General features: G+C 44.3%; 1 protein-coding gene across 1 annotated transcript in view; it reads left to right on the top strand.

Annotated features, from left to right (window-relative positions):
• The window catches only part of SLC9B2 (solute carrier family 9 member B2), a 177812-nt gene that overhangs the window by 23930 nt on the left and 134726 nt on the right, over positions 1–19156 (top strand). Inside the window, exon 2 of the mRNA XM_069743658.1 lies at positions 8294–8435. Within this exon, the coding sequence (XP_069599759.1) occupies positions 8325–8435 (111 nt within the window). The 5' untranslated portion in view covers positions 8294–8324. The remainder of the gene's footprint in view (positions 1–8293; positions 8436–19156) is intronic.

Raw genomic sequence — 19156 nt, 5'->3', positions numbered from 1 at the left:
TGCTTTTTGCTCTTTTTGAACTTTCTTTAGACTTTATATTGATAACTCCGTTGGAAAAATGGAACTAAATTCCTGGACACTAAGTACAGTGCCTTTCCTAATACCTTCAAGGATAGAACTGTATTAATGGACGCTATTTGAAGTGACTTTTTACAGAACTCTATTTTTGTTTCCTTGAGTGGTTTTTGTAACTTTTCATTTTTAAGACTCTGTACATATTAATTGTCATTTCAAAATGTTATTGTCCCACAGTCCCGGAGTACTGTTCTTAACTAAGGGGGAATGTGGCACCCCTAGGGGTATTTGCCACAAATAGAGACTCCCCTTGATCCATTCTGGTCTGAGAGAAGAAATGGCAGTTGGGCCAAGGAGCTGAAAGTGAGAGGTCATACAGTTGAATCTCTAACAGCCCTGTGACTGTTACCAGGCCTAAATCACCGGCCTGAGGAGAAGAGGGATAGAGAAAAAGGACATTGTGAGAACCGGGTAGCATTAATCACTACCCAGAACAGGCGCAAAGACGGATACCGGATCCGTGGCTGTATTCATTATATATAATACAGCAACCGGAAAAACGTGAGATGATATCAGCTTCACTAGGGCCGGACGCAGCAACAGACACAGAGTTCAGCGGTACTCCCGGAGGGGGTAAGCTGATAAAAGGACTCGGGTTGCCCGTCGAACCAGGACCCAGAGGGGACAGATTGGGCCGGCAGCCAGTTCACATACAGCAGCAGGGCCACACAGAAATTGCGTACAATAAGAGGCGAAGACCCCGGCAGGGTCAAAGTAACTCAGAGTTCCCATACAGACTCCGGTGACAGGATTGGTTGTAAATCACTTTATGTTGAAGTAAACTGGTTAAACGTTTCAGTGCCTCAGACTTTCATTTGGACAATAGCTATCTATCCAGGATCAGGATCATCACCGCTGAGAGAACCTGCTGCTGATCAAGTAAGTGCCTGTTCCCTCATGATACCCCTTACACTGTGCATTGCCTGAGGCCACAGCACCGGGTCAAGCCACCCGTGACATCCCGCTTAAGAGACAGACCCCATTGGTCCGGTGCTGGGTACCCCGGTCTCCTGGGCGTCACAAGTGCTTTATATATTTTGTAATCTGGTGGCAAATAGATGGGTGTCACGAGTTACGAAATCCTGTGGTAGGTCCAGAACGGTTATAGTCCCAAAAATTCCACCATGGGATCTGAACCTAGTACTAGAGGCGCTAACTAAAGACCCGTTTGAGCCCTTACAGAATTTATCTACCAAGTTCCTCACACTTAAGACCATTTTACTAATGGCTCTGACATCGGCCCGCAGGGTGAGCGATATTCAGGCTTGTTGATATGTCCCCCCTTATATGCAGGTGTATCAGGATAGGATTGTACGAAGATCTGACCTGGCCTATCTTCCCAAAGTGGCTCTTAAGTTCCGTAGTAGCGAAGGGATTATTTTGCCCTCCCATTGTTGCAACTCTAGTTATCAAGAAGAGGAAAGATTCCTTAACTTAGATGTGAGGAGGTCCCTGTTGGAGTATATGTCCATGACCAGTCAGTGGAGGAAGAACCAGTCCATATTTGTAGCCTTTCAGGGTAGCAGGAAGGGGTATGGATTTTCCAAAGGCATCATTGCCAGATGGATCAGGGAGGCCATTAGGTTATCTTACATTACAAGTGGTGCTATGGTTCCTGAAGACATCAAGGCTCCACCAGAGCCATGGCAGCCTCCTGGGCAGAAAAACCGGAGGTGTCAATTGATCAGATCTGTAAGGCTGCTACCTGGTCCTCACCATCTACCTTCTTTAAGCACTACAGACTGAATCTGTCCTCTTCTGACTTAACCTTTGGTAGAAGAGTGCTGCAAGCGGTGGTCCCTCTCTAAGGTGTTTCAGTTCTCCAGAAATCTCTCAGGTATGCTCTCATGGGTCAAGGGAAAACGCCAAGGTTACTTACCGGTAGCTGTTTTTTCCAGAACCTATGACAGCACCCATTTCCCCTTCCCCCTTTCTCACCTTATTGGTGTGCACTATAGTTTGGGGTGTTTTATAATGTTGTGTTGGTTATTTGTCTAAATTAACCCGGAGGTCCTCTCATGCTCTGTAACCCAACTGAAGCGTTGGAGAGGTACAACCCTTTTTATTTCAGTAGGCTTCCTTTCCTGGCTGGGCGGATCCCTCTCTTAGTTGTGCTGTCATGCTTTCTGGAAAAAGTGGCGTTTTCTACTGTCCCTGTTGTGCCCAGCGTAGCTGCCATCCTTACAAGGGCAGTACCCAAGTGTATGTCCTATAAAGAACCATACCCCTACAAAAAATCCCTCTGAATTGATATGGATACAATTTGGATATATGGAATGTGATCCTAGTGTTATCCATTTTTTCTTGTATGTCGAGAAATTGAAAAAACAAATTTCTCCATCTGTCAGTCTGTAACCACTGCACTGTGGTTTGATATATAGATATATATATATATATATATATATATATATATATATATATATATATATATATATATATATATATTTTATATATATATTTTATATTATATATTATATAATTTTTATTTTTTTTTTTCCATGGATCCATTGACTTCCATTGCCGGTTTTGATCCGAACCTCTGATCAAAATCGGACATGTCTCCCCAATTTTTCTTAGAACTCTTGGTCTCCAAAATATCAGGATAATGTGAGAGGCTCCATAGACTATCACAGGTATGATTGCTATCTGTTAAAAACCATGGATATCGCTGGTACGTGAATATGGGGATGTCTGAATGAGACCTTCAGCTGCGTTTTGTGGTGCAGTCATTGATTGCATGTTTGTTTCAAATGAAACAGATTTTTTTTTTTTCACAAGTTACTTATGCAAATACCTGTAAATAACGGTAGGGCGCTCGCTCTTCCGATTGCACATTCCGTTTGCTCCATTTAGAGGAGTTAAAAAATGGACGCAACGGAACTGATGCAAAATGGAAGCAGATGGTCCCTCTCGATAATTAGAGTCTGCCTGGGTTCTCTTAGGCTACTTGCACACGTTGCGGAAAGTTTTTCGGATTTTTCCGGACTGATTTTGGTAAACCCGCAGGTAAACCGCACTGCGGAATTAACGCAGATTTACCGCCTTTTTTTTTGTGGTTTTTGTGCGGATTTCACATGTGGTTTTACTCCTGCAGAGCAGGTGTAAACAGCTGCGAAATCCGCACAAAGAATGAACATGCTGTGGAATAAACAACGCTGCGTTTCCATACATTTTTTTCCGCAGCATGTGCACTGCGGATTTTGTTTTCCATAGGTTTACATGGTACTGTAAACTCATGGAAAACAGCTGCTAATCCGCAGCGTCAAAACCGTTGCGGATCCGCAGCAAACTCCGCAACATGTGCACATACCCTTATTCCTCAGTTTTTAGAACGGGAGGAAAAGTTTTGCGTGCTGCGCTTCTTCCCTTCTAACAACTGACCACAATATAGGACCCATACGGTCCCTACAATAATAATGAGGCCCCTCTGCTCATGTTTGTATTAGTTTTACAACGCATCCGTTTTAAATTTTGTTTCTCTAAATGGATGTGTGAAAGTAACCGAAATGCGTGTGGTTACACCACCTCTGTGAAGCCGTACTATATAGGCAGATCATACCTGGAGATAGTCAAGCAGAGAAGTAACCATGTGTTAGTTAAAGGTGACGCTTACCTGGTATGTTGGAGTCCTGTGCCAGTAATGGTTAATCTGTGATGCATGTGATCTAAGAGGGTTGGGTGGTAGATTTGTATAGTTGATTCTGTTTGCACTAGATATTGTAGACGCAGAACTAGAAATTGGTCTATTTACTTTGTGTAATATGTGTATATCGGAGAAGCACACCGCTGGTAGCTCTGTCATTTCAGAGTGTACATTAATGTGAAAAAAATGAACTTTTTTGAATTTACCAAATGGCTGCAATGAAATAAAGAGTGAAACATTTTAAGGGGTCTGAATACTTTCCGTACCCACTGTATATAATTCCAACTGAGGGGACCCCCAAACTGTGGCTCGCCGGCCCAGGGTGAACATATACAGGTCCTTCTCAAAAAATTAGCATATAGTGTTAAATTTCATTATTTACCATAATGTAATGATTACAATTAAACTTTCATATATTATAGATTCATTATCCACCAACTGAAATTTGTCAGGTCTTTTATTGTTTTAATACTGATGATTTTGGCATACAACTCCTGATAACCCAAAAAACCTGTCTCAATAAATTAGCATATTTCACCCATCCAATCAAATAAAAGTGTTTTTTAATAACAAACAAAAAAACCATGAAATAATAATGTTCAGTTATGCACTCAATACTTGGTCGGGAATCTTTTGGCAGAAATGACTGCTTCAATGCGGCGTGGCATGGAGGCAATCAGCCTGTGACACTGCTGAGATGTTATGGAGGCCCAGGATGCTTCAATAGCGGCCTTAAGCTCATCCAGAGTGTTGGGTCTTGCGTCTCTCAACTTTCTCTTCACAATATCCCACAGATTCTCTATGGGGTTCAGGTCAGGAGAGTTGGCAGGCCAATTGAGCACAGTAATACCATGGTCAGTAAACCATTTACCAGTGGTTTTGGCACTGTGAGCAGGTGCCAGGTCGTGCTGAAAAATGAAATCTTCATCTCCATAAAGCATTTCAGCCGATGGAAGCATGAAGTGCTCCAAAATCTCCTGATAGCTAGCTGCATTGACCCTGCCCTTGATGAAACACAGTGGACCAACACCAGCAGCTGACATGGCACCCCACACCATCACTGACTGTGGGTACTTGACACTGGACTTCAGACATTTTGGCATTTCCTTCTCCCCAGTCTTCCTCCAGACTCTGGCACCTTGATTTCCGAATGACATGCAAAATTTGCTTTCATCAGAAAAAAGTACTTGGGACCACTTAGCAACAGTCCAGTGCTGCTTCTCTGTAGCTCAAAAGTGGCTTTACCTGGGGAATGCGGCACCTGTAGCCCATTTCCTGCACACGCCTGTGCACGGTGGCTCTGGATGTTTCCACACCAGACTCAGTCCACTGCTTCCTCAGGTTCCCCAAGGTCTGGAATCGGTCCTTCTCCACAATCTTCCTCAGGGTCCGATCTCCTCTTCTCGTTGTACAGCGTTTTCTGCCACATTGTTTCCTTCCAACAGACTTACCATTGAGGTGCCTTGATACAGCACTCTGGGAACAGCCTATTTGTTGAGAAATTTCTTTCTGGGTCTTACCCTCTTGCTTGAGGGTGTCAATGATGGCCTTCTTGACATCTGTCAGGTCGCTAGTCTTACCCATGATGGGGGTTTTGAGTAATGAACCAGGCAGGGAGTTTATAAAAGCCTCAGGTATCTTTTGCATGTGTTTAGAGTTAATTAGTTGATTCAGAAGATTAGGGTAATAGGTCGTTTAGAGAACCTTTTCTTGATATGCTAATTTATTGAGACAGGTTTTTTGGGTTATCAGGAGTTGTATGCCAAAATCATCAGTATTAAAACAATAAAAGACGTCACAAATTTCAGTTGGTGGATAATGAATCTATAATATATGAAAGTTTAATTGTAATCATTACATTATGGTAAATAATTAAATTTAACACTATATGCTAATTTTTTGAGAAGGACCTGTACTGAAGGGGTGGGGGGTAAGAAGATGGGAAGATAAATATGGTAAGGCCCCTTTCACACATCAGTCGCAATCCGTCCAAATTTGAAAAAAAACGGATCCGGCGACTGATGCCGCCGGATCTGTTTTTTCTCATAGACTTGTCTTAGCGATGGATTGCAACGGATGGCCTCACGTTTCATCCGTCGTTCGCCGGATCTGTCGAAAATTGTTTGTCCGGCGGCCGGAGACAATGGACATAGTAATTTTTTTGTGCCCGTCGAAAAAAAACGGACAGTGACGGATCCGTCCATTGTTTGCTAGAATGGAAGTCTATGGCGCCGGATCCGTTAAGTGACGGAATCCGGCGTCAGATTACGTTTTTTTAACCCCTTACTGACATCGGACGGTATAGTACGTCTGATGTCAGCTCCCCTGCTTTGATGCGGGCTCCGCGGTGAGCCCACATCAATGCCGGGACATGTCAGCTGTTTTGAACAGCTGACATGTGCCCGCAATAGCGGCGGGTGAAATCGCGATTCACCCGCCGCTATTAACTAGTTAAATGCCGCTGTCAAACGCAGACAGCGGCATTTAACTACCGCATCCGGCCGGGCGGCCGGAAATTACGTCATCGCCGACCCCCGTCACATGATCGGGGGTCGGCGATGCTTCTCCATTGTAACCATAGAGGTCCTTGGGACCTCTATGGTTACTGATCGCCGGTAGCTGTGAGCGCCACCCTGTGGTCGGCGCTCACAGCACACCTGATTTTCTACTACATAGCAGCGAACAGCAGATCGCTGCTATGTAGCAGAGGCGATCGAGTTGTGCCTGCTTCTAGCCTCCCATGGAGGCTATTGAAGCATGGCAAAAGTTAAAAAAAAAAAGTTAAAAAAAAATGTGAAAAAAAAAAAATATAAAAGTTTAAATCACCCCCCTTTCGCCCCAAACAAAATAAATCAATAAAAAAAAATCAAACCTACACATATTTGGTATCGCCACGTTCAGAATCGCCCGATCTATCAATAAAAAAAAAGCATTAACCTGATCGCTAAGCGGCGTAACGAGAAAAAAAAATCGAAACGCCAGAATTACGTCTTTTTGGTCCCCGCGACATTGCATTAAAATGCAATAACGGGCGATCAAAAGCATGTATCTGCACCGAATTGGAATCTTTAAAAACGCCAGCTCGGCACGCAAAAAATAAGCCCTCAACCGACCCCAGATCATGAAAAACGGAGACGCTACGAGTATCGGAAAATGGCACAATTTTTTTTTTTTTTTTTTTAGCAAAGTTTGGAATTTTTTTTCACCACTTAGATAAAAAATAACCTAGTCATGTTAGGTGTCTATGAACTCGTAATGACCTGGAGAATCATAATGGCAGGTCAGTTTTAGCATTTAATGAACCTAGCAAAAAAGCCAAGCAAAAAGTGTGGGATTGCACTTTTTTTGCAATTTCACCGCACTTGGAATTTTTTTCCCGTTTTCTAGTACACAACATGGTAAAACCAATGATGTTGTTCAAAAGTGCAACTCGTTCTGCAAAAAATAAGCCCTCACATGGCCAAATTGACGGAAAAATAAAAAAGTTATGGCTCTGGGAAGGAGGGGAGTGAAAAACGAACACGGAAAAATGAAAAATCCCACGGTCATGAAGGGGTTAACTGAGCATGCTCAGATTTTTTTTTTTTTTCTTTTTTTTTTTAGGATCCAATTAGCCGGATCAGCTAGTCGGATCAGGCGAAAAAGCGAATCCGTCGCATCAGTTTTTCACAATCTGCGACAGATCCGTTTTTTTCAAAATTCGACGGATTGTGACTGATGGCAAAAAACTGATGTGTGAAAGGGGCCTAAAGCTGGTAGTAGGATGATACTGCCAGTTAGGCCGGAGTCACACATGCGAGAAACACGTCCGTGTCTCGCATTTGAAATCCAAGCTCTGGCGCCGGCACTTGGGAGTGGAGCGTGCGGCTCCATGTGTTGCTATGCGGCCGCACGCTCCGCTCCACAGTGTCGGCGCCAGAGCTTGGATTTCACATGCGAGACACGGACGTGTTTCTTGCATGTGTGATCCCGGCCTTAGAGAGGTGCTTGAAGCTGCATGCCGCGTAGTGTGCTAGGGGCGCTTGATGCGAGATTACTGAATGTAGGTAAAGTGAGACCCCTCAGATGTAAGTATACTGCCTATAAAGAGGGAGGGAAGAGAGTACAAGGTCTCTTTGTGCTTCTTGTGGGGAGTTTGTCATCATACTGTTAATGGATGACTAGGGGTCAATGCTGGGTTGGAGAGGGTGCCGGCGCACTCTACGTGGCTCGTGACCAACTTTCAGAGCAGAATGTGGCTCTCAATGTAAGAAAGGTCAGGGACCACAGTTCTAAATGAACAAAATGTAGATGAAAAGTGCACACTGTGTCATTTTATGAATGTTCGAATGTTATATCACCCACAGCTAAGATTGTCCATAGCGCACCCTCATAAAGTGTATATATTTCCTCAGTGCTGTCATCAGCATTGGCGGGAGCTTGGATTTATTTGGGCCCTGGCTTTAATGGAAACATTTGCCGGCCGTTATACGGCTGCAGCCCAGTCTGCTGCAGGAGGAAGTGCTGTTAACCATCTGTACGCCCTTTTTCTTTCTGAAATACTTTTTTCACACATTGTTTTAATCATTGTTCCAGAATTTATATATTTCTCGCCTCGGTCCTGAAGATGGGTGAACATCACAATGAAAATGAGACAAGTGAAGGCAACGACATTGAATCTGAGATTGGGCCATGCGCAAACACTGAATCTGATGACGCAAATGAGCACAATATTAAGGTATTAATGGGGCAAATATCTTACTTTTAGCCTCTGGTGGATTGAGGTTATGTGCACACGTTGCAGATTTGACTGTGGAATTTTCTGTGCAGATTCTGAATTTCTTGGCAGAAAACGCAGGTCAGAATCTGCACTTTTTTGGTATGTGCACATGTTGCAGATTTTTGTGCAGATTTCTTCCTTTTTTTTACCCCTGCAGATTTCTATTATGGAATGCCGTTCTGCACAAAGAATTGACATGGTCCTTTTTCGAATATGCTGCGTTTTCTGTGCAGAATTTTCTGCACCATTTAGCACAGCATTTTTATTTTGCCATTGATTTACATTGTACTGTAAATCACTTGCAGATCTGCAGCGTTTCTGCGCGGAAAAAAAAGCTGCAGTTCAGCAGGAAATCTGCAACGTGTGCACATATTCTTGAAGCACTTCAGGACGCAGCCATCTTACGTATTTCCTCTTTTGTTTTTTTCCTCCTGTTCTTCCAGTAGCCTTTTTTTTTCTTTTCTTTTTTTTAGGTACATAATGGCTCTCTTTATGCAGCATGAGTTGTAGTTTTGAATGACTGTATTCATTTCACCATGTAATTTATAAGTATACAGGAAAAATAGAAGGCTTTCAGCAAGCCCCTCTCTGATATGGCAACCCATCTGTATCCCCCCGAGCACTTTGCACAAAAGGTAAGGGCGATGAGTGCCTGAACAGGCGCCCTACTAGGAGGCTGTGACTATTAAATGCCCCAATCAGTATCGATTGGAGCCAGCACTCTATAATGCACACAGCAGTGTACATTTACTATTTTGCTGGGAGGGTTTTTTCGACATTTTGCGCCACTAGTAGCTTGATCATATGTAGTGATGAGCCAATATACTCATTACTCGAGATTTCTCGAGCATGCTCGGGGGTCCTCCGAGTATTTTTTAGTGCTCGGAAATTTAGTTTTTATTGCTGCAGCTGAATGATTTACATCTGTTAGCCAGGCTAAGTACATGTGGGGGTTGCCTGGTTGCTAGGGAATCCCCACATGTACTTAAGCTGGCTAAGAGATGTAAATCATTCAGCTGCGGCAAGAAAAACAAACTCTGAGCACTAAAAAAATACTCGGAGGACCCCCGAGCGTGCTCGAGAAATCTCGAGTAACGAGTATATCCGCTCCTCACTAATCATATGACCTTATTTTCGGTTCAAGGACTAATGTTTTCAGTGGCGCAGCATGCACTAGTTTCTTCCATACATTGGATGACACTTAGCTATTCAAATCTACGGGTGCAGGAAAAAAGCATCAGATGCCATACAGAGCCAAAAGTATAGCATTTGTTTTTTTACGGATAGGGCTCGCTACCACTTGAGATTAAATCGGACGAATGCTGTCCGAATAAAAGTCTGATTGCATTCGTACCAATTAAATCCTATTCTCAATTGCGTTTTTTTCCCCTGATCAGATCGCAGTTGGACAGGAAAAAAATTGCAGCATGCTGCAATTGTATTCTGAATTCGGCTCGCACACACCCATATACAGTACAGACCAAAAGTTTGGAGACACCTTCTCATTTAAAGATTTTTCTGTACTGTATTTTCATGACTATGAAAATTTTAAATTCACACTGAAGGCATCGAAACTATGAATTAACACATGTGGAGTTATATACTTAACAAAAAAAAGTGTGAAACAACTGAAATTGTCTTATATTCTAGGTTCTTCAAAGTAGCCACCTTTTGCTTTGATGACTGCTTTGCACATTCTTGGCATTCTCTTGATGAGCTTCAAGAGGTAGTCACCGGAAATGGTTTTCACTTCACAGGTGTGCCCTGTCAGGTTTAATAAGTGGGATTTCTTGCCTTATAAATGGTGTTGGGACCATCAGTTGTGTTGTGCAGAAGTCTAGTGGATACACAGCTTATAGTCCTACTGAACAGACTGATAGAATTGGTATTATGGCAAGAAAAAAGCAGCTAAGTAAAGAAAAACGAGTGGCCATCATTAATTTAAGAAATGAAGGTCAGTCTGTCCGAAAAATTGGGCAAACTTTGAAAGTGTCCACAAGTGCAATGGCAAAAACCATCAAGCGCTACAAAGAAACTGGCTCACATGAGGACAGCCCCAGGAAAGGAAGACCAAGAGTCACCTCTGCTTCTGAGGATAAGTTTATCCGAGCCACCAGCCTCAGAAATCTCAGGTTAACAGCAGCTTAGATTAGAGACCAGGTCAATCCCACACAAAGTTCTAGCAGCAGACACATTTCTACAACAACTGTTAAGAGGAGACTTTGTGCAGCAGGCCTTCGTGGTAAAATAGCTGCTAGGAAACCACTGCTAAGGACAGGCAACAAGCAGAAGAGACTTGTTTGGGCTAAAGAACACAAGGAATGGACATTAGACCAGTGGAAATCTGTGCTTTGGTCTGATGAGTCCAAATTTGAGATCTTTGGTTCCAACCACCGTGTCTTTGTGCGACGCAGAAAAGGTGAACAGATGGACTCCACATGCCTGGTTCCCACCGTGAAGCTTGGAGGAGGAGGTGTGATTGTGTGGGGGTGCTTTGGTGGTGACACTATTGGGGATTTATTCAAAATTAAAGGCATACTGAACCAGCATGGCTACCACAGCATCTTGCAGCGGCATGCTATTCCATCTGGTTTGCGTTTAGTTGGACCGTCATTTATTTTTCAACAGGACAATGACCCCAAACACACCTCCAGGCTGTGTAAGGGCTATTTTTTTTTTTTAAATTCGTTTATTGATTTCAGGAAAGATCATACACATTTTGCTCGTATTCATCATTTTCCATTAATTACAGGAAATTACCATACATAGCCATGTATAAGATATTATAAAAATAATAAATTGTGCATGTTGATCATTAATGCCTTATTTTAAACTTTAACTGTAACTACATTAACTTCTAATAAAGTCTTTAATACAAACGTAGTGCCGCTTACAAAGAATATTTCTAAATACATCCCGCTCTGTTGGTAAATAATGTCTAGAGAGTCATACACCCTTTTCTTATGCGTATACTGAGTCCTTTTAACTTATACAGTGTGATAGGATGAATTCCATCTTCCCCATATCTTCTCAAATTTAGTTGGACAACCCCTATTCTGATAAAGCGTCCGCTCATACGGAATAATTGAATTTATTAAGTCAACCCATGCTCTAAGAGATGGACCAGAGCCTCCCATCCAACGCAGCGCCAACACCTTTCGTGCCATGAACAGTGACTCCCTCAGGAATATTCCTGTGTGGTGATCCCAAGCCTCCGCCTCCCATACTCCAAACAAACATACCAGTGGCTCAAGTGGAACAGGGATCGACACCAAAGATGTCAATAGTGCTGTCACTTCTCTCCAATATTGAAAAATAACAGGACACTTCCATATCATATGGATAAAATCTGCGTCACTAGAGTGACATCTCAAGCAGTCTGATGAATGAAGACGGCCCATTTTAAAAAGACGAGTCGGGGTCAAATAAGATTGATAGATTATATATAATTGGATCATCTTATTATTGATTGATGGGGAGACCTTAGTTGGAGATTCCAAGATTTCATCCCATTCTTCTCCTAGTGTATCCGGAAGAAGTCTCCCCCACTTTCCCTTAATTGAATCTGTAACAGATACTTCGCCTATGGATATTATGTAGGTGTATAAAGAGGAAATGAGTCCCTGAGGGCCCTGTGAATTAAGAATTCCTATTAACGGCAGAGTTGAAATAGCTCGACCCGCACCCGTATTTCGTACATGTGATTGGAAGGCAGATCTTAGTTGCAGGTAGCGGAAAAATTGAGACTTCGGTATATTATGAGTATTTTGTAATTGTTCAAAAGAAACAAAAACCCCCTGGCTATGTATATCGCTCACCGTAAGGACACCACACGATATCCAAAATTCAGTAGATGGGTGGCCCAATAATCCCGGAAAGTAACCATTATTCCATAACGGCATTTCGGCTGCTATATCTACATATTGTGTCACTTTTTTAATTTGTCTCCATACTGATCGTGCCAGGCGAAGCAAAGGAAGCAAACGAGGGACAGCAATTTTCTCCATCTCTAGAAAACCCAGCGGGCAATCAACTTTAGCTGAATGTAATATATGACTTTCAGAGTTGGGGAGAGACCTCCCGGGCATCCACTCACTTATCATTTTGGCCTGTCCAGCAAGGTAATACAGATAGAAGTCCGGCAAAGCCGCCCCGCCCCCCCGCTTAGGTCTCTGCAGGGTGGATAATTTAAGTTTAGGCCTAGCCTTCCCCCATATGAAGGATGTAGTAAGGGAGTTTAGGGTTGCAAAGAAAGATTTAGGTATTGAAACGGCACTATGTTGAAAACAATAGCTCAATTTTGGGAGTAAAATCATTTTGATCAGATTAATACGACCAGCCACCGATAGCGGGAGCTTATCCCAGGTAGCATATTTAAATTTAACCACGTCAATTAGTGGATATATATTGAGATGTAGATCAAGGTGACTGCGCTGAGTCATATGCATCCCGAGATACTTAAAATTGGAGACAATGGGCAATAGCGAGAGGGTTTCAAGGTTTGGCATTGGGGTATGGGAGAGAGGCATCAAAGCAGACTTATCCCAGTTTATATATAGGCCAGAAAACTTGCTAAATTTATCAATCATCGTTATTACTTTTGGTAATGTATCCTCCGTCTGGTCCATAAACACCACCATATCATCAGCATATAGACCTATAGTGTCCACCCGATCAGCAATATGTATCCCTTTAATATCTACAGAAGACCTCATCCGTATTGCCAAGGCTTCTATTGCCAAGGCAAATAAGGCTGGGGAGAGAGGGCATCCCTGGCGAGTTCCCCTATGCAAAGAAAATGGCGCAGACACAGAGCCGTTTACCACCATTCGCGCCCCCGGTTTCGCATATAGTGTACCTATCCCTCTCAGAAATTTATTCCCAAACCCATATTTCCGTAGACATGCAATTAAAAAAGACCACTCAAGGGAATCAAAAGCCTTGGCTGCGTCCAGCGAAGCCAATGCCCACTTATTGTCTGGTTCTAGTGTACTATATTGAATAACCGATTGCACCCGTCTGATATTAATAGAGGTGTTTTTCCCAGGCATAAAACCAGTTTGATCTGGGTGTATGAGATCCAATATGATCGTATTCAGTCTGGTAGCTAGAATTTTCGTAAAAATCTTATAGTCAACATTCACCAAAGAAATTGGTCTATATGATCCACAATCTAGAGGATCCTTCCCTTCCTTCCTGAGCACGACAATACTAGCATCATAAAATGTTTCAGGTACAGATTCACCCTCCCATATTCCCCTAAGTACCTTTAGCAATATAGGTGCCAATTTATCACGGTATTTCCTGTAAAATTCAATGGGGAACCCATCAGGTCCCGGGGCCTTCCCAGTAGCCATATCCGCTATTGCATGTTCTACCTCTTCCAGGGTGAATTCAGCCTCCATAAGGGCTCGTTGAGATGGGCTTAGTAAGGGGAATGTTATATCTGATAGATAATCCAAACATTCATCAATATCAAAACCACTTTTAGATTTGTATAATGAAATGTAGTAATCGTAAAAGCTCTGAAGTATTTTATCAGTAGAGGATACCAACGAGCCATCAGACGCTCGGATCTGCAATATTGTGTTGGAGGTGTTATGTTGGCGCACCAAAAAGGCCAGGAGTGTACTGGCTTGATTGCCTAGCTCAAAATAGGACTGCCGAGTGAAAAATAGTTTGCGTTTTGACTTAGCGTCTGCATGTTGGGTATATAGTCTCTGGGAAGTAAGCCATTCAATTCTATTGCTGCTGGACTGATTAGCTATATAAGTGGCCTCTGAGTCTTTTAATCTTTGCTCTATCTCCTCATCCTCCCTCGCCGTTACCCTCTTGATGTAGGAAATAGTTGAGGACAAGCACCCTCTCAGGTATGCCTTCAGGGTATCCCAAAATAGACCAGAGTTTTGGAGTTCCGAATGTGTTAGAGTAAAATCATTCAACTGATCAACCGTCCTATCACTAGAGTCTATCAATTTCAACCAGAAGGGATTCAGTTTCCAGAACCCACCACTATTATCGGATTTCTCATATTTAAGTTTAAGAATAATTGGACTATGGTCTGAGATCCCCCGATTACCATGTTCAATGCTATCCACCCGTAATGCCAACTCACCCGACCCAAATATATAGTCTATTCTAGATAGAGATTGTCTAGTTGACGAGTGGCAGGTGTACCCTCTAACTTCCGGATGATTTATTCTCCATAAATCTAACCACCCGCTCCCGTTCATAAACAATGCTAATTGAGAGGGTTGTTGAGGTAAAGCGTCCCCTGATGTTACGTCATCCAGTCTCAATCTATCCATGGATTGATTCATAACTAAGTTAAAGTCCCCCATACAAATAACTTTGGCTTCCGGATATTTTAAGGAAAAGCCTAGAGCCATACGGAGGATTGACACATTGGCAGGAGGAGGATTATAGATGCACAATAACACATACTCTCGTGAATTAATAAATGCATGCACAAAAACGAAGCGGCCCTCTGGATCACGTCTCGCCTCCCTGGCCTCCCACCTGACCTCCTTGTGTATCAGTAGAGAAACCCCTCTAGAGTAGCTAGTGTGGAATGTGTGCAAGGACCATTGTACCCACGGTTTCTGCATACATCGAACTGTGTCCCTTGTTAAATGTGTCTCTATTAGTGCCACAACATGAGGGTGATATTTTTTTATCTGCGAGAATACCTTAATTTTCTTTCGTGGGGTCTTTATACCTCGTATGTTCCAGGTCATACATATAATTTCAGCCCCCATGTTCACTCTTAAAGGGAAAGTGAATGCATATCATTACTATTCGGGTGTAGTTCAGCGGCATCGCACAGAGCAAAGAGTCAGCATTAGCGGCAACCATACCTAGTAAACAATCTAATCTAATACATAAAACCAAACTGAACAAAACTTGAACAATAGGGGAGTATATTTCCATACTCCCACAGTCAAATTGAAAAAGGGATACCCTCACTGGATTCAGTGTCCGGTATTGTTGACATTCCCTGCACCCAAACAAAGAGCTCTATCTATACTGCCATTAGTCAGGGAGTCCAGGTTAGGAGTTTTCCGCATTTGACCCCACACGGGACCGCAGCCACTCGATCGCCTCCGCTGGGTCTGTGAAAAATAAGGAGGAGCCCTTATAAACAATACGGAGCCGGGCCGGATAAAGCATAGAGTAGACGATGTTCCTCTCTCTAAGTTGCTTCTTGACATCCATAAATCGTGCCCGCTGCTTTTGAAGCTCCATGGAAAAATCTGGAAAGATCGAAATGGTAGCATTATCGAATTTAATGAGGCCCTTCTGTCGCGCCAAGCGGAGGATGGCGTCTCTGTCTCTACAATTAAGGAGACGCGCCAGAAAGGGTCGCGGAGGGGCTCCAGGAGGGAGAGGTCTCGTCGGGACCCTGTGGGCCCTCTCCACCGAAAATGTCGAGGAGAATCCATCTCCCAATGTAGACTTAAGCCATTCCTCCAGAAATTGCTCAGGCTGCTGGCCCTCTGACCGCTCCGGGAGACCTATGATACGGATATTATTGCGGCGCAGTCTATTTTCTAAGTCGTCTGCCTTTTGCTTCCAGGCATTCACGGATCCAGCAGCTTTATTCAGTTTAGCTTCCATAGGGGTGATAGTGTCCTCTATATGAGACACCCTCGTTTCAACCTCTGAGATGCGCCCTCTCATAGCCTGCATGTCATGTCTCAGGCGCCCCACCTCGGTATGTACATCCTCTATTTTCTCCGTGAGAGATGATCTAGTGAGAGATATAGCTTGCATCAACTGCTCTGATGCCTGTTTAAGAGTCAGTTCATCCTCTCCTCTCTCCTCATTACCATCAGAGGGGCGACCTTTACGCTGAGATGGTGCGGGGTTATTTCTAAGACTGCGCACATTATCAGGGGGATCATCCTTGGCATATTTTTTTAATTTTTCAGCAGCTGCAGCTCCTCTAGGGTGCTGCATGGTGAGTGTTTACAAGAAGATTATGCAAAGCGACCTCAGGTGCAATTATGGGGAAGCTCAAAGTCACTTGTAGCACGCAGGCCGTGTAATTTCACAGTTACCCCCGGGGAAGCAGCTAAAAAGGGGTTAATCCCTGTAGTATTATGTCACTGGTAGGGAAAATGTCCACCCGACAGGGGGGCACAGGTCCCGCTTTTTCAGGGCACACACTGTACCACCCCTACTTCTTCAGGCGCCCATTCACCGCCCAGCGCCGCTGATGTGGTTAAAAGCGCAACTCCCTATCTGCCAGGGTGTGCGCTATATTAATGGCCGCTGCCCCAGGCACTTTCCAGCACCTATCAGTCCTCACCGCTTCTGCCTGCAAGCTTCCCGCCTCTCTCTCCAGCACCATCCACCGCCGTTACTTCTGAGGTGAGAGGAACCCAACAGAGAGCAGCGCTGTGATTCATGCGCCCTCCCTGCTCACACATGTAGGTGTCCCGCCGCTCTCACCAGCGCGGTCAGCCGCCGCCGCCTCCGGGATAACAGGGGGGTTCAGCTCCAGTAGTTGGCAGCACCGCGTCCTGTGCTCCCTGGCGCGTGCTCAGAAAATGGCCGCCGTCACCTGCGGGGATCTCCTGCCCGCTCCGGTTCCCGCGGCTCCCGACTCCACGGAGCTCTGCAGCGGTCTCCCAGAAGATCCAGGGGACTCTCTGGTATGTAGGGCTCAGGTTTGGGTTGGTACCGCTAGGTCCCGCTCAGTATTTATGGCAGATATGCCTCAGGATGTACGGAGCTCTCCTAAGATGCTTCCGTCTTCTTCGGCTACATAGCCACGCCCCCGTGTAAGGGCTATTTGACCCAGAAGGAGAGTGATGGGGTGGTACGCCAGATGACCTGGCCTCCACAGTCACCAGACCTGAATCCAATCGAGATGGTTTGGGGTGAACTGGACCGCAGAATGAAGGCAAAAGGGCCAACAAGTGCTAAGCATCTCTGGGAACTCCTTCAAGATTGTTGGAAGACCAATCCCGGTGACTACCTCTTGACGCTCATCAAGAGAATGCCAAGAGTGTGCAAAGCAGTCATCCAAGCAAAAGGTGGCTACTTTGAAGAACCTAGAATATAAGACATAATTTCAGGTGTGGTGTAAAATAAATATTTGGTCACCTAAAAACATGCAAGATTTCTGGCTCTCACAAACCTGAAGCTTCTCCTTTAAGAAGCTCCTCTGTCCTCCACTCATTACCTATAGTAATAGCACCTGTTTGAACTTGTTATCAGTATAAAAAACACCTGTCCACAACCTCAGAGTCACTCTCTAAACTCTACTATGGTGAAGACCAAAGAGCTGTCGAAGGACACCAGAGACAAAACTGTAGCCCTTCACCAGGCTGGGAACACTGAATCTGCAATAGGCAAGCAGCTTGGTATGATGAAATTAACTGTGGAAATCACTAATAAGAAAATGGAAGACCTACAAGACCACTGATAATCTCCCTCGATCTGGGGCTCCACGCAAGATCTCACCCTGTGGGATCAAAATGAACACAAGAACAGTGAGCAAACATCCCAGAATCATATGGGGGGACCTAGTGAGTGACCTGTATAGAGCTGGGACTACCCTAACAAAGGCTACCATTAGTAACACACTTCGTCCCCCGGAACTCAGATCCTGCAGTGCCAGACGTGTACCCCTTCTTAAGCCAGTACATGTCCAGAACCCTCTGAAGTTTGCTAGAGAGCATTTGAATTATCCAGAAGAGTATTGGGAGAATATCATATGGTCTGATGAAACCAAAGTAGAACTGTTTGGTAGAACCCCCTATCTGTGGGAGTCCCACAAGGTTCAGTTCTAGGACCCCTGCTCTTCTCCATTTACACCTTTGGCCTGGGACAGCTCATAGAATCTCATGGCTTTCAGTATCATCTCTATGCTGACGACACACAGATCTACATCTCCGGACCAGATATTACCACCCTACTAACCAGAATCCCTCAATGTCTGTCTGCTATTTCATCCTTCTCCACGAGATTTCTAAAACTTAACATGGACAAAACAGAATTCATCATCTTTCCCCCATCTCACACGACCTCCCCAACGAACCTATCCATTACAGTAAACGGCTGCCCACTCTCCCCAGTCCCACAAGCCCGCTGTCTTGGGGTAATCCTTGACACTGATCTCTCTTTTAAACCACACATCCAAACCCTTTCCACTTCCTGTCGCCTCCAACTCAAAAATATTTCACGGATCCGCACATTCCTAAACCAAGAATCCGCAAAGACCCTAGTCCATGCCCTCATCATCTCCCGCCTTGACTACTGTAACCTCCTGCTCTGTGGCCTCCCCTCGAACACTCTCGCACCCCTCCAATCTATTCTAAACTCTGCTGCCCGACTAATCCACCTGTCCCCCCGCTATTCCCCGGCCTCTCCCCTCTGTCAATCCCTGCACTGGCTCCCCATCACCCAGAGACTCCAGTACAAAAGCCTAACCATGACATACAAAGCCATCCACAACCTGTCTCCTCCATACATCTGCGACCTCGTCTCCCGGTACTCTCCTACACGCAACCTCCGATCCTCACAAGATCTCCTTCTCTACTCCCCTATTATCTCCTCTTCCCACAATCGCATACAAGATTTCTCTCGTGCATCCCCCCTACTCTGGAATTCTCTACCACAACATATCAGACTCTCGCCTACCATCGAAACCTTCAAAAAGAACCTGAAGA

This window comes from Ranitomeya imitator, chromosome 1 (genome assembly GCF_032444005.1).
Source record: "Ranitomeya imitator isolate aRanImi1 chromosome 1, aRanImi1.pri, whole genome shotgun sequence".
NCBI lineage: Eukaryota > Metazoa > Chordata > Amphibia > Anura > Dendrobatidae > Ranitomeya > Ranitomeya imitator.
Note: the sequence above shows the minus strand (reverse complement) of the source record. Positions and strands in the feature narration are given on the sequence as shown.